This window comes from Perognathus longimembris, chromosome 28 (genome assembly GCF_023159225.1).
Source record: "Perognathus longimembris pacificus isolate PPM17 chromosome 28, ASM2315922v1, whole genome shotgun sequence".
NCBI classification, from domain to species: Eukaryota; Metazoa; Chordata; class Mammalia; order Rodentia; family Heteromyidae; genus Perognathus; species Perognathus longimembris.
In genome coordinates this window covers 105,489,692-105,517,303 of record NC_063188.1, presented here as the reverse complement: position 1 = coordinate 105,517,303, position 27,612 = coordinate 105,489,692, and the positions used below count along the sequence as shown (strand labels likewise).

The window sequence follows — 27,612 nt, the reverse complement described above, 5'->3', positions numbered from 1 at the left end:
GGAAAGTACTATCTTCTTTAGGGATTATAAAGAAAAAATGGGTCAAGAACATTTCTTCTTTTTTGGTCACATTTCCTCTCCTGACACTATTAGTCCAGAAATACATTTTTTTTAAATGAGTTAGTTGAATTTTTATCCATTTTAAATGTCTTTCACTGGATTTCTTATAAATCAAATCTTTACTGAAGTGAATTTTCACATATTTTTAAAGTTCGCAGTCCCTAAGGAGCACTATATCCTTTTGAGTTATTTTGGTTAGGATTTTATATTTTAGTTTTGCCTAGAGTTAGACTTTCAAATGGTTTAAAGCATTTTCCATTTTTCTTTTAATAGTAACTTGTGAAATATACCTAGCCTTTTAAGAGATATGCATTTTTCAGAAAAAAAATCCCCCAGTTTTCATATAGACTCACACCATTTTAGAGAAGCTATCTAATAAAATTTAAATTAAATGGGGTTTCAAAAACTAGTCTCACTCAAACATTGCTATTTAACTTTCCAAAGAAGCTTGAGATATTTATGGAAATTTGTGGATTCTGACTATCACATTTAAGTTAAACATTTGAAGTTCTTTCTTACATGTTAGGTTTTACTAAATAGGTTTACTAAGAAAGAGATAAGACTTAGATTAAAATACTGTTACATCTTTTCTGTCTTAACTGGTAAATCTAAGGTTTTAACAACCTTTGAATTACTGACATTTTGGGTTGGACTTTTCCTTGTTGTGGGGGAAGGGGCTGTACTACGCATGGTAGGATAATTAGCAAACATCTCTAGCTACTTCGAACCAACAGATGCTCTTAGTAAACCCCTACTCTCTCTTAGAGGGAAAAGGAGGCCACAGATGCTGCTAAACTTCTTACTATGCACAGGAAAGCCCTGTATAACAACCAATAACACAGCCTAAAATGCCATTAGTATAAGTTACTCGTATCTTATCTTGGTTCTTATGAATGTTATGTAACAAAAAAATGTCAAAGGTCTCTTGTAGTGAGAGGTAGGAGTACTGGAAAAAGACAACACAGCACCATATGAGAACTGCTGCTCTATAAAGAACACTATTTTATACATCACTTAGGTTGTCATAGACTATAATGGGCATCTTTTTTTTTTTTTACAATCAAGGCTTATAACACAGGAACCAAAACTTCATGTCAACAAGAAATGAGTCATTTTCTGTGCAACAACATCTGATTGCAAATGAATCTCAGATAATTTCAAAGTCACTGCTCCACTCACTTGTAGGTTCATCTCCAACATTTTCTTCCTCAAATTCTTCTCTGTACAGAAAGTCTGTGTCCTCTGTCTCTGGTGATGTAGTAATTGTGCTGCTCTTTTCTTTGCTTGCTTCGCATTCTTGAACATAGTTGCTTTCAGAAGAAGCAGGGGTAACTAGTTCCTTCTCCAAAGTTAATGCAGAACACTCAACTAAGAGATCTTCATGTTCTGATTTTTCATTTCGAAAGAAACAGTCTATAGGGAGACGGCTGATAATATAATGAAGACACCGGAACAAAACTGTTTGATTCCTGAAATAAAAACAAACACACAAACAAACATAATATTACAAAATCAAGGCAACACAAAGCAGTCACAAAATACTGTTGTCATCAATTATTACTGACATGTAAACAGTATCATCATGAACAAAACAAATATGTGTATGATTATTAATAAAATTGTGACTATGTCACTCCAATGTACACAGCCTATACCAATTCTGCTAACAATATTAACCATGAGGCTTCCTAATTAAGTTTTATTCCTGAGTAGTAACACTAATACAGTATTTTTTTAAGTTCCACTATTGAAAAAAGGTAAAAGGAGATTTCAAAATAATTAATGGTGCATAAAAAATTGGTACCCTGTGTCTTGTATATAGGTTTATCTGATTTGGGGAAGGAAAGAGGAATAACAAAATGGTGAGACAAAGGACAAAGGGTGAACCAATGCAACAGCGATACTCACAAGAATATAAACTTTACAACTTGGTGGGGTAGGGGAACCAGGGCTGAAGGAAAGTAGGAGAGAAACAAGAGAGGGGGTAACAATATTTGACAAGAAGTGTACTCATTGCCTTACTTATGTAACTGTAACCCCATTGTATAACACCTTTACAATAAAATTGAAATTAAAGAAAAGTGGAAAAATAAATAAAACTCAAAAACTAAAAGGTAACTTTGAATCTGTAAATCATGCCACACCAATTCATATACTAGGTATACTTCTGATATGTCCCACAATAGTATCAAACTCTACATGGAGATCTCATGCTCACCGTGTTCACACATACTACCTTTCTCTTGACTGATTCCCATTTGATATGCATTACCTGGTATATAGTGTTAAAATGCCTTCAAATTGTGTTCTTTGTTTCCACGTGAAGAGTGTCCCATAGACATCTTTTGGCTCTTTACAAAAGCATACTTCTGAAACGTCTTTGATTACTTCACAATTCATGTATTCTATGAGCCACATTTTCATTAAATTCAGGGCACCAACAGATGATGATATCACATGAAAACAGTTTTTGTTCAACACTGTGAGAAGTGCAAAAAGATCTTCTATATGCTCTACAAAAGAAATAGTTCACAAGTTGTATCATTAAACTCAGTGCATTATCAAATATGTCTTAAACCATTCTGATTCCATTAAGCATATGATATAAAAGTACCTATAAACTTACCTATGGGTTTCTTCTCTGGAAATGTCAGTAGGAGTTTCTCACTTGAAAGATCGTTGAGACTTTCGAGACTTACAAAAAGTCTTCCACATGAAATAAAATGATTTTCAGGATATTTACCATTTTCTCCTTCCTTAGTTTGTAGAAGCACAATACAACAAAATTTACCCAATGATAAAAGTGGCGAACATGATGTTACACCAGCAATTATCTGTTCACACTCTTTCTTCTGTGGCTGCTCAACAAAGCTTTCTTCTTCCTTGTGGGTCAACTTGATCCTTTTTGCCTCAGATTCTATTTCATGTGGCTTCAAGTGTGATGTGGAGAAAGAATCCATAGTCAATCTAATCACCTTATTTTGACACTTAATTAACTGAGAGATGGGGCTATAGGTTTTATCGATTAATAGTGATAATGTCATATTATTCAGGGACCTGTAAGAAATACAGAGCATGGCTTACTCTAAAAACTACTTTAAAGTCAAATATATAATTAAATGCTTATATAAACAACTGAAAATTCATTCTCTTTTTTAGGAAAATATTACTTCAAATGTAAATGTAACTACCTATTTAGAGAAAATGAAAAGTACAGAAAGAAAATATGGAAAGCAGAGAAATACCTTAAGTAATACCATAGGATGAATGAGCAAAATCAAATATACTGGGCTGGGGATATGGCCTAGTGGTAGAGTGCTTGCCTTGCATACATGAAGCCCTGGGTTCAATTCCCCAGCACCACATATACCGAAAATAGCCAGAAGTGGCGCTGTGGCTCAAGTGGCAGAGTGCTAGCCTTGAGCAAAAAGAAGCCAGGGACAGTGCTCAGGCCCTGAGTTCAAGCCCCAGGACTGGCCAAAAAAAAAATCAAATATACTGTTCAGTTGCCTCAAAATATATATTAGAAGAACACACACACACACACACACACACACACACACACACACACACACACACACACACGGCTGATTTATAGAGCTTATTTGGCCCAGGATTTATTTAACCAATTTGAAATTGAGACAACTAGGAAAAGTAAATATCTATCAGGGTTAATTTCTGGTGGATAATTAAGTATATTTTAAAGTTATGGGGTTTTTAGTTACATACACTAATATAGTTACAGATGGAATAGTATGATGCCTGTTTTGCTTTAAATCTGGAGGTAGAGGTGAAGAATGAATGGAGAAACATATGAAACAAGATTAGTAATGAGCTGTTACTAGAGTTCAATGAGGGGCAAGTAGAGCTCACTATAATATTCTCTTGGCATATTCAGTTTTCTGTATGTATAAACATTTTTAGAAGAAATTCTTCTACATATTAAAGAAATAAGAGATAAGTGTGAAAATACAAGACAAAATAAAATGTCTATTCATTTGGGCCCTGGTGGCTCACACCTATAATCTCTAGCTACTCAGATCAGGAGGCTGAGATCTGAGGATCTTGATTTGATGCCAGCCCAGGTAAGAAAGTCTCTGAATCTCTAATCTCAAATTAACTAGCAAAAAGCTAGAAGTAGAACTACTGCCCAAGCGGTAGAGTGCTAGACTTGAACAAAAAAGCTCAGGAACCTGAGCCCTATGTTCAAGCCTCAGGACCAACACACAAAAACAAAGAGCAAACTGAGCTTAAGATAACTATAAAGAAAAACTGGAAAGTAAATGATGAGGTTAAGTTGCTGAATACAACTTAAGATAAATTAGTAAACAGAAAATAGATCAGAAGGAACTACTTAGAACTCATAAAGATATGAAAAAAGCATACTAAAAAAGATGATAAGGGACAGAGTACAGAAGGAACTGGTCCAACAAGATTTTCTGGACTACACGGAATTCCACACAGAGATACTAGAGAAAATGAAGAAGCTCTACTACTTGAGCTATACTTCTAGATACAGATGATCACTTATTAATTTCATAAATGCCATCCTCTTTATAATAACTCAAAGTATTTATGTAAGAGATACTTACAGAGCTTTTCTGGCTAAGATACAAATGACTATTAACTCCTAGCTACGTGGCTAGTGTCAACCTCAATGCTTTATAGACACAAAATACAAATTAAAACTTAAAAGCAGTATGAAAAATTAAATTTAAAGTATTATACCAATAATTTTGATACTGATTATATGTTGAAATGATGTTTTAGGTATATAGAATTCAATAAAGCAATAAAATTAACTTACTTGTAAAATTTCCTCTATGGCCTTAATTTCGATGTGATACTATTAGTCTAGACTCTAAACCAGAAGGTAATATGATGTTACCATGCTAAAATTTACTTACACTTTCAAAGAAGATGTGGGTTTTACTCCAACAATCAAGCTATCATCCAATACACGATACCATATCTTCTCTATTTGCTGTTCTGCGTATTGAAAAACATGTGGCAACTTTTCATAGGAGGGAACAACAGACTCTTCTTCTTCCTCTTCTTCTTCCCCACAAAAAAGAACAAGAGGCACCTTACAGAAAAATATGTTTAAATAGGTGATTACCAAATACACTGAATTTAACAAAAGGAAATAATGTAATTGAGCCTTTGGTTAATCTTTATTGCCTGAAACCACCCAAATAAATTATAGAATGTTATATTTTAAATTAGGCATAATTTGGTAAAATAAAAATTATGAATTAACTAATCTATATACTTACATATGTATATATTTAACTATCTACTCAGAAGCATAGCATGACTAGAACAAGATGGATTATTCAACACAGAGCAAGCAGTAATATAATTCTGTGGTCCATTAAAAAATAGAATGAAAATACAATATGTACCATAGGTTTAATGAAAGCAATGCAGTCTATATGTTTAAAACATTTTATTAGTATACATTGGCTGTATGGGAGTTGAGGCATTGCACTGTGACATTTGAACTGAGCCCACAACTATAGTTCTGTATTAACAAAACTGATTAAACTATCTTTAGACTTCTTACAATTTTTTTTTTTGGCCAGTCCTGGGGCTTGGACTCAGGGCCTGAGCACTGTCCCTGGCTTCTTTTTGCTCAAGGCTAGCACTCTGCCACTTGAGCCACAGCGCCACTTCTGGCCATTTTCTGTATATGTGGTGCTGTGGAATTGAACCCAGGGCCTCATGTATACGAGGCAAGCACTCTTGCCACTAGGCCATATCCCCAGCCCTTCTTACAATTTTTTGCTAAGATTTACCTCTAGAAGTCTAGGCCATACTCAGTCATTTTCACACACGTATAGATTACAATAACTAATAGAAAGTTGTAGAAGTAGTAGAGTTAATAACATATGATGTGTACTAAGTGCTTACTTCACACCATGAACTGTTCTAAATGCCATTCATGCATCAATTCATTTCACTCTCGTCCTAACTCTAGTTATCTTAGGTCAGTTGTATTATCATCTCTGTTTTATAGACAAGAAAAATAAAGCACGAGGAGATTAGACAACTTGCCCCAAATCATATAGCTACCAAGTAGCAGAACTGAGTTTTACCTGAAATGAACTATTTCCAGAGCCCAACTTATCCATTGTCTCTATCTGGTAATTGCTTAGTAAAGGAAGGGGTACTTATACAATAGTGGACTAACATGTTCCTATGAATCTGGTGATTCTGCCTGTAGCTGTGAGAGCTGAAGTAGGCTATTTATCTGAATCCTAAGGAAATAGTTAATATATACCAAAAGTAATTTTTAAAACTTGCTTTCAAAATTAATGATAGAACAGGCCAAATATGGGACACTGCACATAGTGGTTTTCATGTATCCATCGCTTTACTTCTTTGATAGTGCTAGGGTTTGAATTCAGAGCTTTGCACATGCTAGAAAGGATCTTTGTTATTTGAGCCATGTCTCCAGATGATAGACTAATTTCTAAATATTCATTTCCCTTTCTAATACTAGCAAAATTATTGAGGGACGTTAGGGAAAGGAATGGGGAGAATTTAACAATGAATTTTGTGAGGTTCCCCAGGAAACTGGAACAGAAATATAAACATTCAATATGATATGCTTTTATGTCTTTTTAGCACTAATAGGATCATATTTTGAACCAAACCCCTTATATTGGGAAGACTGAAATATAGACACAAGGCATAGATTATGACAAGAATACAGCTTACTCAGAGGAAATCAGTTAGGTACTGAAGTGACTTGAGGCATTAAAATACAACAATTATTTTCTTCTATATTTAGATTTTCTTGATTTATTTATATTTTTTATTCTGGTCTTTCTCTGTATATAATTAGCATCTACAAATATGGTTTTTATGAAGTCTGAAGACCTTTTTTCTAACAATCTACTATACTGGTATAAGTAAATACAGGTACCTGAAAAGGTTCTTATAATGGTCAGCCACAAGGAAAAAAAGTAAAGTTACAACATGAAGATAGAAAGAGTAAGAAAACATAACAAGTTAAGGACTTTTCCTAGAGGAATAAATGCTCTTAGAAATGAACAATGCCACTGACTAAAAGAAAACTTACCTTACTAATGAAATTATGTTATTGCCAAAGGAATGCTGTGTAGTGCTTAGTATGTTCTATTCAGAAATTCAGAAAATATGCATTACATTGGAATCGCTTCTATCTAAATCATAAAAACAGTAAAGTGTAGGTATAGCCATTATGGGAATCAGCATGGAGGTTCCTGAAAACAGCTAAAAATGTACTTAACTATAACCCCGTCATATCACTTTTAGGCAAATACCTGAAGAACAGGAATATGCACTACATAAGAAAGATTCCTGCACACCCACATTTATCACTGTTCTGTTTGCAATAGTCAAACTCTAGAATCAGCAGTAGTGGCCAACAATCAATGAATGAATAAATAAGATATACACACACAATGAGATACTACTGAACCACAAAGAAAAAGAAAAATTATGTCATGTCCAGAAAAATCAATAGCACTAAAGACCACCAAATTAAGTAAGATAAGTCAACTAGTGCTGTTCTCCATTATTTAGAGATTAATTAATTGCTCCTGCTGACAGTGCTGGTGACAATAGTGATACTGGGATGTGAAAGTAAAAGGAAGACTGTCTCTAGATCATCAATGGGAAGGGAGAAAGAAGGGGATACTGAGACATGATAAGCATTGGAGGACATCACACACACAGACACGCGCGCGCACACACACACACACACACACTCATGCACAAAGGTAGCATAATGAAACCCAACACAAAACTCTGTTTTCAAAAGTGGGGAAAAAGGGAGAGGAAGAATAGGAAAGTGGTAGAGAAGATGACTCTCCTCAAAGAACACTATGTGCATGTATGGAAATAACACAATGAAACTTCTTCATACTACAAACATATGCAAAGGCCAAAATAAAATTTAAAAAATTTAACTGTTAAATCTTTCTAAGCAAAAGGATTTATCTCCCAAAGTTATTAATATTTCATTAAGTGAGATTCAATACTCTGCAGAATTACATGCAAATTGGCAGAATAACTGGCTCCTTAATCAGATACTTCTTAAATCATAAAAGTTTACCATTATAATCCATCACTTTTTTCCTCTTCATGCACTGAGCAGGAATTCTACAAAATTCCAATTTATATAATGCCTTAACAGGTTGTAGATTTTCAATTCATAAAATGATGAAATAGCCACATGACTTACCTCCTCTATATTTGGTGTACTTTCACCTTGAGCCAAGTTTATTAAAGCTTTCGAATATTTTAAAATAAATTTTTCCGTAAGCAATAGGCAATTCTTGAAGTACTGAACTGAACCCAAATATACCTGTAAAAAGAAAAATAGTTACCAGAGACATAATTTCAAATGAAACCAGATATCATTAATTCATGAAGCACTTTTCCCCAATGTATTATCCAATTCATTTTTCTACAGAAAAGCAAAGAATATTTCTCAGAGTAAAACTTCTATTTATACATGCTGAATCTCTATTATAAAAGAAGTATTTTCTTGCCAAGTAAAATAAAGCAAATAACTGTACTATAAAGTTTATGTATCAAACTGAGAGAATGTCAATGCACTTGCATCCATTTAACTATTACGTTAAATAACTTCCAATCAATCTGAGTAAAAATCAAGTGTGTACAACAACATGCTTACCCTTGCCAAAAAAAAAACCCATGCCTTTCTTCCTGAAACAATTTCTACTTCAAACAAAGCATACAGAGAGCAGACATCATAACTAGAAATGATTACTTTGAATCTGACAATTTGAAATTCTCTGTTCATGTAACCTTTACAGCAAAAGTTTAAAAATGGCATACAACAACTTTCCTATTTACTGTTAAACTTATTTCTATGCAACAAACTAGTGCTAGGATCAAATCTACTGGGAAAAAAATTACTGAAAACTACTGGGAAGAAACAACACAAATTTAAATGTGAATTAGGCACAGAGAAGTGCATTCCTTTTCTTATACCACATAGATTTCAGCACAAAGGATAAAGCATTCATGAAATATATTTTGCTACTGAAAATTTAAAGAGTTGTGTCATTGAACTGATAGAAGTTGTTTCATCTCAGATGGATATCTGAGACTGTTTAAGTATTAATCTGGCCTTTAATAAAACATGTTTTTCTATATTTAAAAAACAAAATGCAATCCCTTTTTGAATTTCTTCATAATTAAATTTTAAGGCAGGCAAGTTTTGTTGTTTCCTTTTAAATCCATGAATAGAAGTTGGAAGGTGAATAGAATTATTTCTATATCCTGTCTCATTACACAAGGTACATAAAATGTCTAATATTTTAAAATATCTCATGTTGACCTAATTCTGTGATCCTCATGTCTTTCAAACTCCCATCACTAATTTGCTCAGTAACTGTGATTTGGGTCCAAGATATAACCAAAGGTATGTATCCAAATCTGAGCTGCTGGATGGATAGAGAATAGGATAAAGGATGACATAGGAGACTGAAAATGAATGCTTAGAAATTAGCAGTGGTCTTTCTGCTTTCCTCATCTCAGCATACCCCCTGTCCCATGACAGAATGGTAACTCACTAGACTAGTTAAATAATATATGTCATGACCATTTAAGCTGCTGCTCCACTTCTGGCTTTTTAGTGATTAACTGGAGATAAGAGTCTCATAAACTTTCCTGCCCAGGCTGGCTTTTAGACATGATCCTCACATCTCATCCTCCTGAGTAGCTAGAATTACAGATGTGAGCCACCAGTGCAGAGTAACTGTAGATCTTTGATTGTGCCACAATATTCCATCCTGTGATTCTAATTTACCTCTGTTTTATTGCTATATGTTTGGGTTATACCCAGTGGGGTGGAGTATTACAAACAATGCTATGAACTTTCATATATATACTCACAAACTGCTACAATGTCCTGCTCTCCCTACAATGACTGACTAGAAAACAAACTTCATAGGAGAAAGAACAGTGCAATGCAATAGACTTTAGTTGTAGCACTGCTGGTTATTTGGCCTTTCTGGGTCTCCATTGTTTCCTCATGCATAATACAGGCTGGGAGAGGGATCTAGACTGGTTAATCTCTAAAACGCCTCCCAACACTTGGAACTAACTACTTTGATAGCTATGGATAGTCAATTATCTCTTATCCTCCACTTCCACTTGTCCCTATATGTTCCTCTATATGGTGTAAAAAACGATCATGTACCTCTTCTTTGTCTTTTCCACTTTTTGACATTTTTCTAATATGTTTGCATTTGCTAATTTGCTCTGTACCTCTTTCACCTTGCTTCCTGTTAAAGTGATCTGATAAGTTGGTTTTTTTCCAACACGGTTTTTAGTTGACAGAAATGTTAGTTGGTTATTTCTTGTGAATAATGAAAATGATAACATTGTTAGGGATGGTGATTAAAACCCTGTATAGTCAGGATGTGGCTATCAGGGGAATTCAGGTTCCAAGCCAGCTCTGGCAAAAAGTAAACTAGACACTAGGTCAACTAATAAAAAGCTGGATGTGGTGGCATTTAGCGGTCATCCCTGCAATTCTAGAAGTGTGAACGGGAGCATCTCAGTCCACTTTAGCTTGAACAAAAATGTGAGTCCCCATTGGAAAAATAGCTAAAGCAAAAAGGACTGAGTATGGAGCTCAAGTAACAGAGTGCCTGCCTAGCAAGCTCAAGGCCTTAAGTTCAAACTCTAGTGATGCAAAAAAAACATTCTTCTTCAGGAAAAAGAACCTTGTGGATTCCTATGATGCCTAAGATAAATATGGTATTCCAAGATATGGTTTGGTTTGTTTTTGTCCTGGGTCTAGTGCACTGCCACTGTATCTAGGGCAAAAAAAAAGCATTAATATTCTTTTCATCTCTTTGAGTTGCAGCACTGAAAGTTTGGCTTGATCATTTTTTCTTATATTATCAGCTTTCACAACTTTTAATAAAAGTTAAAAATGTTTCAATAATCATTTTCGGGTTTTTTGTTTGTTTGTTTGTCTTGTCAGTCACAGGGCTTGAACTTGGGCCCTGGACGCTGTCCCTGAGCTTTTCTCCTCAAGGGTAGTGCTCTACCACTTTGAGCAACAGTGCCCCTTCCGGTTTTCTGGTAGTTAATTGGATATGAGTCTCAAGGGGTTTCCTTCCCAGGCTGGCTTTGAACCTCAATCTTCAGATCTCAGGCTCCTGAGTAGGTAGGATTATAGGCATAAGTCAGCAGCACTGGGTCTTAAGCTGTTGATAACAACTACCAGCACCTGGACTTAAGTTGTTTTTAATGGGAAGAGCTAGTCCTGCTTCAAAAAGGAAACATTTCATAAAGCTACATTGTCATATGCTATGCTGGCATCATTATTAAGTCAGTATAAAATATACCTTATTCTTTTTGGCAGTTGTACAGTATTCCATGCTTCCAGTATATTACAATTTATTTATCATAATCCTAATGATGGGATAGATTTTGACCATTGTTGTTATTTATAAATACTTCACACTCATAAAATCATCTGGGGATAAAGCTCAGTGGTAAAGTACATGCTTAGCATGTATGAGGCCCTGTTTCAATCCCTAGTACAAAAACAATTCTGTAAAGGAAATCTAGCAACCCTTTCTGCCCCAAACCACAATTCTCAGATTTCAGCCTCCTAAGTAGCTATGATTACAAGTATGAGCCACAACCACACAGCAACTGACATAATATTCTATCTTGCCTCAGGGCCTAAACATAAGAGCCAGTTGACCACAGACTGAAACCTCTACAAACTGATAAAAAACAAATCATTCCAGTTTATGGTGGATATTGTGAAATAACAATTAGAACTGAGTAATACAGAATATTGGTACGAAATAAGTAGGATCATTACTATAATTACTTGACCATGTAGTTCAGAAGACTTTGAACTGACTTGTGGGAAAAATTTGGAAGAGCTTAGAAATGTGGACTAGGCTGTAGACAGAATTTAATGGGTGATTCTTGTGGGAGCTCAGAAGACCAGTAAGAATAAAGGAAAAAAAACACTGCTCATGAGTTTCTATGGGAAGGACTCTATTGAGAATTGGACTATAGGCCATGCACCACACATTTAGTTTGCATTGTTATATTTTGTTCATGCATGAAACTGAAATCAAAGGTGACAGAATAATTCATTAATCTGCTAGAGGAAATATCAAGCCAGCCCAACATTTAGGGTATGGCATGGGTTTTGTGAACTGCTTGTAGACAAATTTGTAACAAACAGTACAAGAAATGTACCAAAGGCCTAATGTATGAAACTGTAACCTCTCTGTACATCACTTTGACAATAAATAAGAAAAAAAAAACAATTGGCTGCAAACAGCAGAGCAGAGAGATTTGATAGACCTGCAGTTCAGGTCATGAAATCTTGTATAAAGTAAGAACTAAGACAGGCCTGGTTTCTGAAGAGACTAGTGCCATTAGAAAGCAGTCATGTACTTTTATTAGGATGGTAGAAAAGCTTCCTCATGCTGGATGGCTCCTGGGTGTAATCCTAGCTACTCAGAAGGCTGAAATCTGAGGATCCATAGTTCAAAGTCAGTCTGAGCAGAAAAGTACCTGAGACTCTTAACTCCAATTAACCAGCAAAAAACTAGAAATGAAGTTATGCTTCAAGTGGTAGAGTGTCAACATTGAGCAAAAAAAAGTCAATCCAGAATATGAGGCCCTGAGTTCAAGTCCAGCATACAAAAAAAGAAAGGTGTCTTGAGGGCATCTTGAGAGACTGAAAGTTACCACTCATCTCAGGCCTAAGAAGGTTAAAGAGTGTTAACTCATTTAAGCTGTCCCCTAAAGAAGACATCACCACTGTGGTGCTGTCTGCAGTCACCTAAAGCAGTATTTACCTTATACTGGCACCTTTCTTTCAATGCTCTTTACCTCATTTCCACAGTGTTAATCAAAAAGCAAAAGGACAATACAGACACTAACTAGTATTCTGCTGCGCAGAGGTGGAATCACCAACCAACGTTTCTCGTCGTGTTCTTCATATAAATCCTCTTCATCATAGTCCACTGGTTCACTCTAATTAAAAAAAATGCTTTTTTATAAAATTCTGAAATAACCTGAAAATTCATGAGGCTAACAAACTATGATTTTACCTTATCTACTCAAAGGACAGTTCATTGTGTTATAATTTATTCCATAAAAGGTAAACAATATATTTTATATATCTTCTTATAATTAGAAAAATACTATGCTAACTACAAATACGTGGTAAATTGGTATACTACATTGCAAAGTGTCAGCTCATTCGTTTTCTATAAAATCCTATAGTATTTTACCTCAGAAAAGTCTTTTACAAATGAAATCACTGGAAATATTTTTGCATAGATATGAAACGTCAAGGGCATAATTTCTCTTACACTTAAGACTTCAAGATATTTTTTTTTTTTTTTGGCCAGTCCTGGGCCTTGGACTCAGGGCCTGAGCACTGTCCCTGGCTTCTTCCCGCTCAAGGCTAGCACTCTGCCACTTGAGCCACAGCGCCGCTTCTGGCCGTTTTCTGTATATGTGGTGCTGGGGAATCGAACCTAGGGCCTCGTGTATCCGAGGCAGGCACTCTTGCCACTAGGCTATATCCCCAGCCCACTTCAAGATATTTTGAACCATAACTTCTTTAGAAAAGAAATTCCACATTTTATTCCTTAATGGACATCATGTTTATAGATACAAAATGTGATTCTTCTGAAGTATATTTAATTCATAGTTCTATTTTCATTGGAGTGATCATCAGAATATTACACCCCAAATTTCCATTAAAAGCATATTACATTTGTATAACAATTGTTGAGTCAATGTGTATATGTATCCAAGTAATTTCATCTTCTTTTTTTGTTGGTCATGGGGCTTGAACTCTGGGCCTAGGCATTGTCCCTGAGCTCTTCAGCTCAAGGCTAGTGCTCTACCACTTGAGCCACAGTGCCCCTTCCAGTTTTCTGGTTGTTAATTGGAGATAAGAGTCTCAGTCTCCTAATTATCTAGGATTACAGGAGTGAGCCACTGGGATTTCATCTTTTTATTTATTTTTTACTTTTTTTGGTTGTAATGGGAAATTCAAGGCCGTCTGCTTATGAAGCAAGCACTCTACCATGTGATCTACCATCCCAATCCTATGTACTTAATTTTTTAAAGTTCACTTATGAAATCCCAAATTACTTAAATGTTGGGTCAAAAGTTGTGATATATCGACATTTTCTAAAATAACACTTAAAGTAATGTATAACAAATAAACAGAACTTACTGAATAGTTTATATCCTTCATATCTGTTAGTTCAAATGAAGTCAGGGAATCTGAATTTAAGGAATCCTGAAAAAGGAGCAGCACTTGTTCTCTTCCATTTCCAAGAAAGTCATCTACCAGTGCGAAGCTAAATTCTTCCCACTGAGCAATAACCTAAGAAAAAAAAACAGAACATTAAGGAAGACTAGAAAAGAGAAAAAAATCAGATGTAAAATAAAATAATATTTTAGTTATAATCTATTCTCTTCAGTATTACAAACAAGTAAAATGGTGGTATAAAAACTAAACTAAAATAATTCCACTGGAGGATCAGAAAACCAAGGAATGATAACAACTGCATAAATATAAATACACTCAGACTTAATACTTTATTAGAACTTTCTAGAGACTATCAGTCCTGAGTAGGCTGTACAACACAGCAAAATCCTGTGTCAAAACCCAACCAAAACAAACAAGCAACAAAGCCTAAAACTACAAACTGAATTATTATTTAAGTACTGTACCTGAAAGTTCTTTTCTGAAACAGCACAAACTTGATTAGACCTAAATGAAACAATGAAAAACGAGTCTATTTCATTGGGGACCAAAGGGTGAACTGCACAGGGCCCTTCAAATGGAAGCTGGCACATACTTTTCGGTGTCCCATTGTGAAAGAAAATGAGTTGATTCACTCGAGTAAGGGCAATCAGAGACATTCTTAACTGGTTGTTGACACTCTCCATTGTACGGATATGAACATAAGTTATCACATTACTATAAGCAGGAGGAATAATATTAGTATCACTTAATACCTTTTGACTTTGAAGAGAGTACATACAAAATTTGCTACTACAAACTTCACCCTCTGATTCTGAAGGCTTTCTAGTATATTCCATTGGCCCCAATAAAACTGTACCTACATTTTGAATCTCACCCGCCCACGGAACAGAAGAAAATTTAATTGATATGCTAATGATTTCGCCAATTTGGGCAGAGATATAGTAGACTGTCTTGACATATTGCCATAGAATTAAAGGACCATTAACGACTCGTACACTGTCATTCATCTCATAGCCTAGACTAAAACTCAAACACTTTTCCAACTTATTGTTGCTGTGGAGAAACAGTACATAATATTTGAAAATACTATTCGATTTTTTGTTTTGTAACAAAACATAAGGGAGATTAATTCCAGTTCTGAAATCTGACACATGACTACAACATATCATTTTTAAATTAACGCTTTCATTCTGTATGGGAAAGAATCCAGTGGACTTCAGATAAAATGTTCCAGTTTCGCTGTCAAATGCCATCTTTCTGGCATATAATACGGATGTCTCTGCAGGCGTTTTATCTGAAAACTTCCCTTGAAATAGCTGAAAAAGAAGGACATCCCCATTATAACACAAGAGCCTTTCTTGTTGATTGAATGACATTGTTCATTTGCTGATTATTCCACAATAATATCAAGTCTTTGTATTGACACAGCTTTCAAATACAAATTGATTCCACTTGAGGCTTTTAATCCTAAAAAAGATAGAAAAACTGCCATGAAGTAAAGCAGAATTGAAAAGAAAATACATATTGCTGTTAGCAAGCTATCACAGAAGTATCTTCATTTCTATACTATTGTGACAATATATTTTTTGTTAACTTTGTTAGTTGGTTTCTTTTGAACAGAAGAATTAAATGAAAAGAAGAACTAAACAATAGCAATCAATCATTCATATATATTATCTTCTAGGTACAATATGTGCACTATTTCATTTAATTTTTACAACTATTCTCATAAAAAGTAGTATTACTCATCTTCTAAATGTGAAAAATCTTATTTTAGATAAGACATGCACTTATATTTCTAATCCACAATGGTGCTAGGCTTGTATATAAGGCTCTCAACCTCTTGAGTCTACACTTTATCCCATACATTTCCCTGTTCTGAACAAGCAGGTTATAGCAAGTGAAACTTGAAAGGATTGATTTAAAAAAAAATAAAGAGAGCATCCTGTAAGTTGAATGAAAGTATAAAAATGATGCTATTTTCTCTTTATTCAGTGGTATACACTTTGAGTTAGTCCTTTGAAATCATTACTGAATACTTACATATGCTAAACAAAACATATTCAAGAAAGTAGTTGTGAATGTTGGGTCTGCCTTTTATGAGAAGAAATGTATGACTCAAGCAAAATACTTAATGCCTTCATTCCTCACATTTACATGTACCTAAAGGAATGATATTATATATCTACTACACAAGGTACTACTAGGGTTGCCAGGCACCGGTGGCTCATGCCTGTAATCCTAGCTACTCAGGATGCTGAGATCTTAGGATAGTGTTTCAAAGCCAGCCAGAGCAGGAAAGTCCCTGAGACTCATCTCCAATGAATCACTGAAAGTGGTGCTGTGACTCAAATGGTAGAGAGCTAGCCTTGAGCTGAAGAGCTCAGGGACAGCGCCCAGGCCCAGAGTTCAAGCCCCACAACCGACAAAAAAAAGGTATTAGGGTTAAGTAATATAAAGCACTTCTAATAGACTTGGTACACAGGAAATACAGTATTCTCTCCTTATCAGAAGCTTGTAGTTTTAGTTACTCCTAGTCAACTACGGAGTGAAAATATTAAACAGCAAATTCCAGAAATAGCTTATAGCTTTAAATTGTATGCTCTTCTGAAAAGGGTGATGAAATATTACACTGTCCAACTCCTTTTCAGATGTTACAAAATGTACATTATGCTTTGGTCCTTTTTATGTATATGTATCCTTTTATATGCTTTGTGTTGGTCAATCACTTGATAGCTAGTTCCATTATCAGGGAGGCTATTATAGAATTGAAGTGCTTATATTCATTTTACTTAATTCATATTTTACTTAATAATGGCCTCGAGGCTCAACAGTAATAATACAGAGAGAGTACAGGACATAAAACACAGGACAAGTTAACTCTGGTACTAAATGGCCAAGCTGCAGAGCAAATAGGAATATAAATAGGCTTCAGTACTACTCATAGTTTTAAGCATCCACCAGGTGGTCTTGAAACAAACCAATGGCTATCATTATTTATTATTTATGTAAATTAAAACAAATAAAACATCATTACATATTTTCTATTTACCTACAATGACTACATTCCCTGACTGTTTTCTCAGGAACACTGCCAGATACTATATTCTTCTCTATGGAGTAGGGCTAAGTATTGTTCTTAGCACTTTTGATTCAGTTTATTCTACATGATGTACTCATGCCACTGGCACTATTAATATCCTATTTTACAGATGAGGAAACTCAAGAACGGTTTCAGGATTTCCTCAAATGCCTACAGATAAGAAGTGTCAGGGTTGGTTAGAGCCAGATAATCTAAGTCAAAATAACAATATATATTTCATGCCAAGTTGTTAATGACTATTAAATGTTGTAGCTGCTAAAGGGATGGATATCGGCATAGAACATTGGATCCAAAAGGAAGTTTATATATAATTTGAATATTTTAAGGCTATTTTCACACAACCCTTCAACAATGTGTTCACTCTTCCCCACGAAAACACAAACATTTGAAACAGCCTGAGGCAAAAGATGTTAAAGTGTCATCATATATATGACTACAGATAATGAAACTATGTGGAATATTGAAAGATATTCAAACAGGCTTTCAAAATGTTCACTCTTTCTCATAAAAATATAAGACTTCAACATACTAAAGTCTGGGGAGAAAGATATCAAAGTACCATAACATGTCTGACTACAGATAATGAAAATATGTCAACTATTTTAAAGAATATATTCAAATACAGTTTCAACAATGTGTTCACTCTTTCTCAAAATATAAACGTGTAAAGACAGCCTAGGGTGAAAGATATGAGTGGCATACTAGATCTGAGTAAAGAGGATGAAAACAATGGGACAGTTCTCATTTCACTGTAGTTTCTACTACAATGCCTGGCAGGCCTTTCCCAGTCTTAGTAATTCTGCTCTAGAACACCGTTGTGTGCTGTCCTGCAAAGCGCACACCCCTCAACTCCACCAGTAGGAATCAGTACAGTCACAAACGTCTCTGGAATCGCCAAAGCTTTCCAGGATGGCAAAAACCCTTCCTCCAACTCGTTGGGAGCTACCTTAACTGAACCGAAAGACACGTCCCTTTTAATGTACATGTATATAAATGTAGAAAGCGTTCAGGACTTCTGGACAGTTCCCTGTTAAGCATCTCCCACAGAAACGTCTGACGAGATAGAATCCCCGAATAGAGCAAGAACTTAACAAGCAATGGTTCCACAGAGTGACCCATTCGGGCCCGGGGACGCCGGATTCTTTCTGGCGCCTGAGCACGAGGGGGCAAAGTGCGAACCCAACCCCGCTCCCCACTCCCCGAAGGCCCAACGGTTAAATGGTGTCCACTCTGGCCTACCTGGGCGAAGAAGTAGGCACGTAACAGCGGCCCCACCCGAGTGCAGGGTTTTGTGACTCCAAAGCTCCCGCCAGCGCTTTGCATCCTGGGAGGCCCCGCCCAGCGGTTGCGTCACACGCCGAGGAGGCGGAGCCTTGCCATCCTGCCCTGAGTCTGTAGACCTGGGAGGCTGAGGTAGGAGGTAGCCCCTCCCCGGGAGAGTAGAGAAAGCGAATGGCAGGCGAGCTCTCTGGGGCGGAGCTGGAGGGGAAAGCGCCAGCGAACTCACAGCTGGCGGAGGCGGGACCGCAGTGCGGGGGATTCGGGAGGGAGGAGCCATAAGGAGAAGCGAATGGAACCCAAGCCGAAAGCCTAGTCTGGCCGCCTCCACGCCCAGGCGGCCGTGTCCGATTGGGCCATCTTGTTCCACTTCCTTCTGCCTTTGAGTGTCACGCGACCGCCTCCCCCTCCCGCCCTTCTGGGTCTACCTCTGGGCTGGGCTGCTTGGGGATGAGATACTCGGCTGTCAGTGGTGGCAGGGGCGAAGGCTACAACTGCAATCACATCCGCGATTGAGATCATGGCCGAGGTAAGGAGTCCAGCAATACTGCAGGCCCCTGGACCCTGAACCTCCCTCTGAGGCCCAGGGCCGGCGCGACCAGATGCAGATGATCTGGAGTGAGGGTAAGCGGGGTGATGAGCACAAATATCTAAAATCCTGTTGTGTCTTCCATCCAGAATCAACCTCAGAATAAAGCTAAACTCATCTCTGAGACTCGGCGGAAATTCGAATCTGATTATGTGACAGGTGAGCACCGGGTTCTTGGGGTTAAGAAGAGTGTACAATGAGCATCCCCAAGTTTGCTAGTCTTTGTGGGTGTCCCTGTGGGAAGTGTTGGGGACCCTTTTTAACCCTCACGAGAACAATGCTCTGCACATTTCAAAGGTTTTCCTCTCCATAACACATGGTGTTTGCTGCTTCAAGTGAGCAGATGGTGCCTCCCTCCGAAGCTTCCATTGAAGGGTTTAATGTAAGTTCGAAACCTGCAATGTCCCACAATCACCTGGTGTTTCTGGAACTTGCAGGAGACTTATCAGGCCCACTACACAGATGACACTGCCCATTCCTTGGTTCTGGTGCTAGCCAGAACCATGTTTTTCACCAGAAAACTCGAGAAAATAAGCCAGGAAACTCTCATTGTACTCTTGATGTGTACTTCATTGGTTGTGCCATTTCCTTTTCAACCCAATTCCATATCAGAGAACCCACAATATTAGCCACAATGTAGATCTGCCAGTACTAAAACAAATTCTATGGAGTCCAGAATTGTTTTTATTGATTGAACCTTCTGGGTCCAGGTGTCAAACATACCTGTGCTGTTACTTAACTGATGATTGAGTATTTGTGTAGTAACATTTTACAACATACAGAATATTACTATACATATGGATTTTTAAAAGTCTTCTTGTCTGCTTAACGATTGTTTATAATCTTGCCACTCTGTAGCTTACATATCTGTTCTAAGCCCATTTCCATGTTTGTGAAATGCAAATAAGGTTTGGAAGGTTAAATGAAGGAATATGTATAAGTATATATGTATATATTAAACTAGTGTGTGCTCACTATATAGTAGGTCATATTCAAGGAGTATTCTGCCTCAGTATTCATTTTGGTTACTGTAAAAGGAGTTAACAGTAATGAGCAGAAGTTTCCTACAGCTTTTAAAGTGGGCTACATTATACATCACTTGATGACCTAGAACTAATAAGAAAATCTGCTCTGGACTCACCAGTAAGTCTTTTCATGCCGCCTTGCCAATTTTCTTCACACTCCAAAGTTTGCACCAGAGAGTTGCAAAAGCATTCGATTCACTTTTAGCCTAGAGATCTCATTTCTAATAACATAACTGGTTCCAGTACGAAGATAATGCTAAAATTGCTTTCTATAGAAATGAAACTCATTTCTATATGGATTATAGTGTTTTAATAAAGTAACTAGATCTAATTGATGACTCGGCAGTAATCAGTTACTTATGCCTAAAGGAAGAAGCAGAAAGCAGGCAGTAACTTAGCAATAGACAAGGTCTTAAAGGTCATCTTGGTCCAACCTTAGTATTTTTTAAATGAGGAAAGTGAGGTACACAGAGATTAAGCAATTTTCTCAAAATCCCTGGTGTTAGTAGCTTGGCTAGTGACTAGTACTCAGACCTTCTAGATTTAACTATAGTAATCTTTCTATGACACCATGATGGCAAATTATATCATGTCAATCTCCAGCTTGAAATTTTCAGTGTATTACTACTTAGAATAAAAGGACAATTTCTTATGGGGGCCTAAAATACAAGACCATAGTTGAGCTGATTTTCTCCTACCTTTCCACCTCACCTGTTACTCTTCTTGCTTAGTACAGATTTTATTTGACTACTTCCTGCATGAGAACATACTCTACATGGAAACTTTGTACATACATTTGCACACACATAACTGTAGCAAAAGTTAATTAAAAATGCTTATTCTGAATGCATGTGATTGATACATTTTCTCTTTAACTTCCTTTGAAAAACTACAATGACCCACAAAACTGACATCACAATCTGAAACATGACTACACAGCCTTGTTTGTTTCTTCAAACAGAATGAGTCTGTTTCCATCTCAGAAACTTTCTATCACTTCTCTCTGCCTAGAAATGTTTTCCTCAGTCAGTGTGCATGGCTAGTTATCTATCTATCTGCCTGTCTATCTATCTATCTAGTTTTTTCAAGGTTGACCTATATATAAGAGACCTTTACTGTCATAAAGTAGCTTGTCTGTCCTGTTTATTTTCTCTTTTTTACAACTGTTAACGTAATCTGTAATTTTCTTGTTCACTTGTCTGTTTATTGTTCTTCCTCCAATAGATAGTATATGGGTTTGGGAGCAGCCTGTAGACATTCAAGGAAGAGGCCCTGTGTATCTTACACATCTCAAAATACCTAGCACTGCTCAAAGTACATATTCATTGAATGATTATGTGTTTTAGAAGAGTAGCTATTACAAATTAAAATCTGTCATAAATGGCTCCCTTTCCCACCAAAATCTGAAAAAAGCAGCCCTCACAATATATGTAATACAGATAAGCTTTATTTCAAAGTAATGAATATATAGGGCATTAAGTATAAAGGCAGAATTTTTTCCTTAAAAGTATATACATTATTTATAGCAATTGCAAATATCAATTTAAATAATTCTAAGTGAGATAAAAATAAAACCTTTAAAGACTTTCCCGCCTTAAAGTTTGCAGTTGTTTCCTGAAATAGAACATTTGATGAAAGTGGAGTTTTAGTATGATAAAATATTGTACTTTTATTTATCTCCCTTCTAGCTTTTAGAAGTTCACATTGTTGTATAGAACATCTACTTCCCTTTTTACTGGTATTTCATAGTCTCTAAAATCATTAATGATATTTTGTTTCACAAAAGACTTATGGCAGTCTTAAGTAAACATGTCCTGCCTAAAGAAAAATATTTATGTTCTAGAAGTGTAAGTCTTCAATTATTATTTACACTTCAGAAACTCCTGGAAGTTGGTTCCTGGGAATCGCAAGTACATGCATAGAGAAATTGTTACCAATCATGGATAGGTTTTTATCTGGCAAAAGAATTAAAAAAGAAAAGTCCATAATTATGGTACTCGTTCTTCATTGTTACTGTGAGAAATTCCATGCTGAGTCTCAAATGAGAAACCTTTCCCAGTCTTTGTCCCAAAGAGACTAATATCCTGTGTCAATAATTCATTCGGTTCTTCAAGTACTCATTATATGTTTAATCCTGGGAAACAGTGTGGTAGTATTAGAGAAAGAGCTGAAGAAGGGTAGCACACCTTTGTGAATTATCATCTAGTAAAGGTATTAAAATCAGAAATAGCTGCTCAATTGAACACAAATTGTGTTAAGAGTAATAAGAGTGTGAAAGTGTATTCTGCAAGAATCAAAGACTACTGGCTGATGATTGGATTAGCACAGACTCAGAAGAAATTTCACAGAAAAATGGGGTGCTATGGTTTGGATAGCTCCCAAACCATAAAGACTTGCTTCATAGCCTGGTACTGTTGGGAGGTGTTGGAGTTTTTATGAGATAGAGCCTACTGGGAAGTCTTAAGGTCACTGAAGATGTGCCCTTAAAGGGGATTGCCTTCAGTCCCTTCTTCTTCCTGATGTTCCCTTACCTTGTAAAGTAAGCAGCTTTTTTTTTTCTTGGCACATGCTCCCACCACGATGTACTCTGCTCCTACCCAAATGTGCTGCGCTACTGTAAACACAAAAGTAATCAGGCCAACTGATTATGGACTGGAACCTCCAAAACTCTGAGCCAAAATAAACATTTTCTCAATAATTTGTTTATCTTATAGGGATTTGTTGTAGTGACAGAGTGCTTCTCATGAACTTGGGAACATGGTGGAACTTGGCCAGGTACAGAAAATGATCCAGGCAGGTGAAATAGTATGTGCCTAGGCACTGAGGTGAGAAGGTGTAGGGCATGTTTAGGAAGTTCATTTTAATAAGCCACAAAGAGAGAAGTACACATGGTTAAATTCCAGTTGAAATATAATAAAGAGAGCTTTGGACACCCAAGTGATATGTTTGTGCTTCAGTGAATGTGAAGAGCCATTGAGAGGTTTGTAGGATTTGTTGCTTTTGGTTCGTTGTCTGACTTTAGAAGTATGAATCCAAATTCATTTAAGTAAATTTAGTGGATGAATTTCTTCCCAGTTTTTTTTTTGTGTACTTCAAGAGAGCAGAGTTGCAAGATCACTCTGCTTATAATTAGTACGTTACATTTTTATTTGGCCTGATCTTAGTTTGCCATATTTATAAAGTAAGCCCCATTGTATATTGCTATTTGATATTTAGATCTTTAAATAAAAGAGTTTTTAATCATTTAGATAATGTCTTTTTTTATTTTATTTTCTGTGCTGGTCTCGGGGCTTGAACTAGCTCTTTTGCTCTTTAGTGCTCTACACCTTCAGCCACCACTCCACTTCTGACTTTAATGGGAGATGAGAGTCTCAAGCACTTGCCTGATGGGTCTGGCTTTGAATTGTTACCTTCAGATCTCAGCATCCTGTGTAGCTAGGATTATAGACCCCATAGCTGGGTGCTGGTGGCTCACACATCAATCCTAGCTACTCAGGAGGCTGAGGTCTGAGAATCACGGTCCAAGCCAGCCCAGGCAGAAAAGTCCATGAGACTCTATCTCCTATAAACTACTCAGAAAAAGATGGAAGTGGTGCTGTGGCTCAAGTAGTAGAGCACTAACCTTGAGCACAAACAGGCTCAGGGACAGCACCCAGACCCTGAGTTCAAGCCCATAACTGGCAAAGAAAGACTCGATATGAATTTTACTAAATTCTTCACATATTATATCCATTTATTGTAGCTACTGAACTTTTCAATTGAGCTTTTTCTATCTGATAGTATGAGGAGGTTTTTAAAACAAACTGCTAGATTTTTTTTATTAGTGGTTTAGGAATTTTGAGCCTGAATTTTTAAATTTGCCTGTATTCTTATTGGACCTTTTTAGACCTTTTTATGTGTAATATTGACAGCTTCCAATTATTATGTAGTCTTCACAAGTGTAGAGGGTTTTTGTGTTTTTTTTTTTTCCTGTGCCCTGGTAAATACAATCATTGTTCACCTCTGATTTGTGTATGGTGGGTTATCACAGTCTTCATAACTAGTGAGCCATTGTTTTCTCCAAGCAAAGAAGCTTTTCCAAAAGTAGGTAAACTGGGTTGGGAATGTGTCCTAGCCGTAGAGTGCTTGCCTAGCATGCATGAATCCCTGGGCTCAATTCTAAGCACCACATACACAGAAAAAGCTGGAAGTGGCACTGTAGCTCAAGAGGTGGAGTGCTAGCCTTGAGCAAAAAGAAGACAGGGACAGAGCTCAGGCCCTGATTTCAAGCCCCAGGACTGGCAAAAATAAATAGGTAAACTTCTTTTGAACATACTCAAAAATATTCCAGTTGTTTTTAACATTCTCAAGGTCAACTTTTTTCAAGTTGCCATCGTCAAAATAAGGAAAGGATCTTAGAAATGTATCTGATAAATATGAATGGATATATATGTGTATATATATATATATATATATATATATATGATGGAATACTACTCAGAAGGTCATCTTGTCCTTTGCTACAATGATAAACCTGAAGGACTTATATATTAGAAGGACTTTATATTAAGTGCAATAAGCCAAGAGCAGAAAGTCAAATACTCTCTGATCTCACTTGCATGTGGAATAGATAGCAGTTGAATTCATGGAAATAGAGAATAAAATGGTGGTAGCCAGACAGGACAAATAAAGATATGTGTTGTACAAGTGGTAGTTATTAACAGCAACATTGTATAATTGAACATTATCTTCTCACTACAAAAATGATGTCTTTGAAGTAATATGGTAATGAGATTGCTTTACCTTTTCTACAGTGTGTACATATGTCAGTACATTATGTGTATAATTCTATTAGTATATCCAATTCTTCTTTGGGTGTGATGGTTCACATCTGCAATCTCAGCTGTGCGGGAGGCATAGGTAGGAGGACCATAGTCTGAGACGTCCTGGCATAAACATTAAACCCTGTGTGAAAATGACTAAAGTGAAAGGGACTAGGGAAGGGGCTCAAGTGGTCAACACTTATCTAGCAAGCACAAGGCCCTAAATTCAAGCCCCACTACTGCCAAAAAAGAAAGAGATATACAATTTTCATATTAAAGAAACAACACAAGCCTCATAAAAATGAAATGAATCTCAAGGAATGTCATAATAAAACTGATAACATTTAAGGACAAAAAGAAATTTAACACTACAGAGGAATGACATGATCCACAAAGGAAGAAAAATGAGACTGATAACTTGATTTCTCATCATTAACAATGATTCTGGGAAGCAATGAAGTAATTTTCTGGAAGCACTGAGGGAAATTCCTGTCCACTTAGAATAATTCAGAAGTGATGGTAAGATGTTGGAGGCATGTGAAGATTTCACTGTTTATTGCAGGTAAACTACTAAACTACTTGACTAATTAGTAAATAGAATACAGAAGGAAAATGGAGATACCAAAAGAGATGAACAGCAAAACAGTGGGCCACAAAGTAATAATGAAAAATCCACAACAACAATAGGAGCTGGGGATATTTGAGGTAAAACATTGCCAGATATACCAGGTCCTCACAGCATCAAGCAACTATATTAGAAGTAATAGTAAATGGATACTGAAGAACATCAAATTTTACAGAATGAAAATAACACAACCCTAAGTAGTTCATGGATTAATAAGTTCTCAGTAATGTGTGCAATTTTAACCTCTGATACATAAACCATGCTTTAATGAGGTTACTGCAGTAAATGTTAAAAAATAGTTAAAGCTAAGTAATGCGTTATGTCACATGCTTATAATCCTAGCTATACAGTAGGTGTAGATAGGACAGTGGTCTAAGCCAGTACAAACAAAGGGCAATAAGTGTGGATACTCTATCTAAAAATAACTGAATCAGAAAGGACGTACAGGCATTGCTCAAATAGTAAAGTCATTGCTTAAGACTCTGAGTTCAAACACTGTACTCTCAAAAACTAGTATGTGTGTGTGTCTGTGTGTGTGTCTGTGTGTGTGTGTATCCTACAACAAAGGTTATTTTTAATATTGAAAACAGGATAATACTTATAAAGAAAAAGTGATGTATACCATTTTCTGTAACTACTCATTATAGAGGACAACTTAAACTATCAGTGTGACAAGGAAAATGCAAGATACAATTTAATATTTGAGAGAATGTTAGCAACAAAAACATCTTTAAAAAGCCTAATAATCTAGCAAAAGAAATGTAAGACTTTTATGGAAAGATCAGGGGGAATTTCAGTTTGATTTGTGAAGCTAGTAAGTCATTGTTCATTATGGGCCTTGGCTACCCAGATATTTGATAAATGTATGCATCTTTTGTATAACTATAGGAAAGAGGAGAAAAGCTGAAAGAAATGCTCTTTACCTTGGAGCATTTAGTATGGGCTGTACCTGGACCTGAATCATCATTGTCTTGTGTCCATAATTTTTTCTCTGCCAAATTAGAGGCTTTATAATTTACCTAGTGTAAAACCCTTATATAGATATAAGGTTGGTTTGTAAAGCATAATTCATAACATAACAAACAGTTGAAGGGCCAGTGTGCTGATAGTTAATTTAGAGGGTATGTAGGCAGGAATTTATTGTATATACCATAAAATTGATTTAAAAAATAAGGACAGGAGTAGGTTGAAAAGGTGGAGGAGATAGTGAAAGGATGAAAACAGATCAAGATGCATTGTACACATAAGGAGTTTTATTAATTGGCAAAAATTCAATACATAACCTATAATTTAAGAAAAGTGACAGAAGTGTGCTGGTAGGGTGAGTGAGAATGTTGAAAGGGGTGACATTGATCATAACGCATAAACTGCTTTGTTGAATGGCAATTCCTTTCTGTAACTACTTAGCGAAGAACAATTCAAAAAGAGGTTAAAAAATAAAGCAACACTAAATTGATTTTATTTCCCCTGTTTTAGAAAAATGTTTCTTGGATCTGGAGCCATGGCTCAGTAGGTAGACTAGAAGCCAGTGAGCAAAAAAAAAGCATCAGATACAAGTTTGAGTTTCCAAAAAGGAAAGAAGGTTTTTTTAACAAAGGAGTACAAAAATGAGGTATGATGAAGAAGTACAGCGAAGACTTAAAATTCCACTATGTAAGATTAATATTGGTTTGAGGTGAAGTTTTTAAACTAATCCTCAGCAACATGAAAATAAGAAACACAAATTATGTTGACAGCACATACACACAGTGTGTGTAAAATTAACCCACTTTTACCTCTATACTTTGTATGAACAGTTTTTTTTAAGTTGTTTTTTTTTTAAAAAAAA

The 27,612-nt window shown here is 36.1% G+C and overlaps 2 protein-coding genes across 5 annotated transcripts in view; one reads left to right on the top strand and one right to left on the bottom strand.

Annotated features, from left to right (window-relative positions):
- Positions 1–1,129: 1,129 nt before the first annotated feature.
- Fancb (FA complementation group B) lies at positions 1,130–18,743 on the bottom strand. Its single transcript, XM_048335972.1, has 9 exons — positions 18,705–18,743; positions 14,827–15,829; positions 14,324–14,476; positions 13,012–13,104; positions 8,294–8,416; positions 4,968–5,146; positions 2,683–3,117; positions 2,333–2,581; positions 1,130–1,529 (listed from the first exon to the last, which is right to left on the bottom strand). Exons 2-9 carry the CDS (start codon positions 15,736–15,738, stop codon positions 1,208–1,210), a joined length of 2,466 nt encoding a protein of 821 aa, XP_048191929.1. The 5' UTR covers positions 15,739–15,829; positions 18,705–18,743; the 3' UTR covers positions 1,130–1,207.
- A 344-nt stretch (positions 18,744–19,087) lies between these two features.
- Positions 19,088–27,612, top strand: part of Mospd2 (motile sperm domain containing 2) — a 37,283-nt gene continuing 28,758 nt past the window's right edge. For 3 of the 4 annotated variants that reach the window (XM_048335973.1, XM_048335974.1, XM_048335975.1), the window contains exons 1-2: positions 19,093–19,272; positions 19,422–19,491. In XM_048335973.1, coding sequence (XP_048191930.1) covers positions 19,264–19,272; positions 19,422–19,491 — 79 coding nt within the window. In that variant the 5' untranslated portion in view covers positions 19,093–19,263. Of the gene's footprint in view, positions 19,273–19,421; positions 19,492–27,612 lie in introns of all 4 variants that reach the window. The other variant, XM_048335977.1, reaches the window with a different exon arrangement.

Excerpts from the sequence above, each read along its gene's own strand:
- Fancb (XM_048335972.1), bottom strand. The coding sequence starts at position 15,738 with ATGTCATTCAATCAACAAGAAAGGCTCTTGTGTTATAATGGGGATGTC. Across the intron at positions 5,147-8,293 it reads GTACACCAAATATAGAGGAG|GTGCCTCTTGTTCTTTTTTG; the intron begins GTAAGTCATGTG and ends TTTTTCTGTAAG. Across the intron at positions 1,530-2,332 it reads ATTTTAACACTATATACCAG|GAATCAAACAGTTTTGTTCC; the intron begins GTAATGCATATC and ends TTTTTATTTCAG.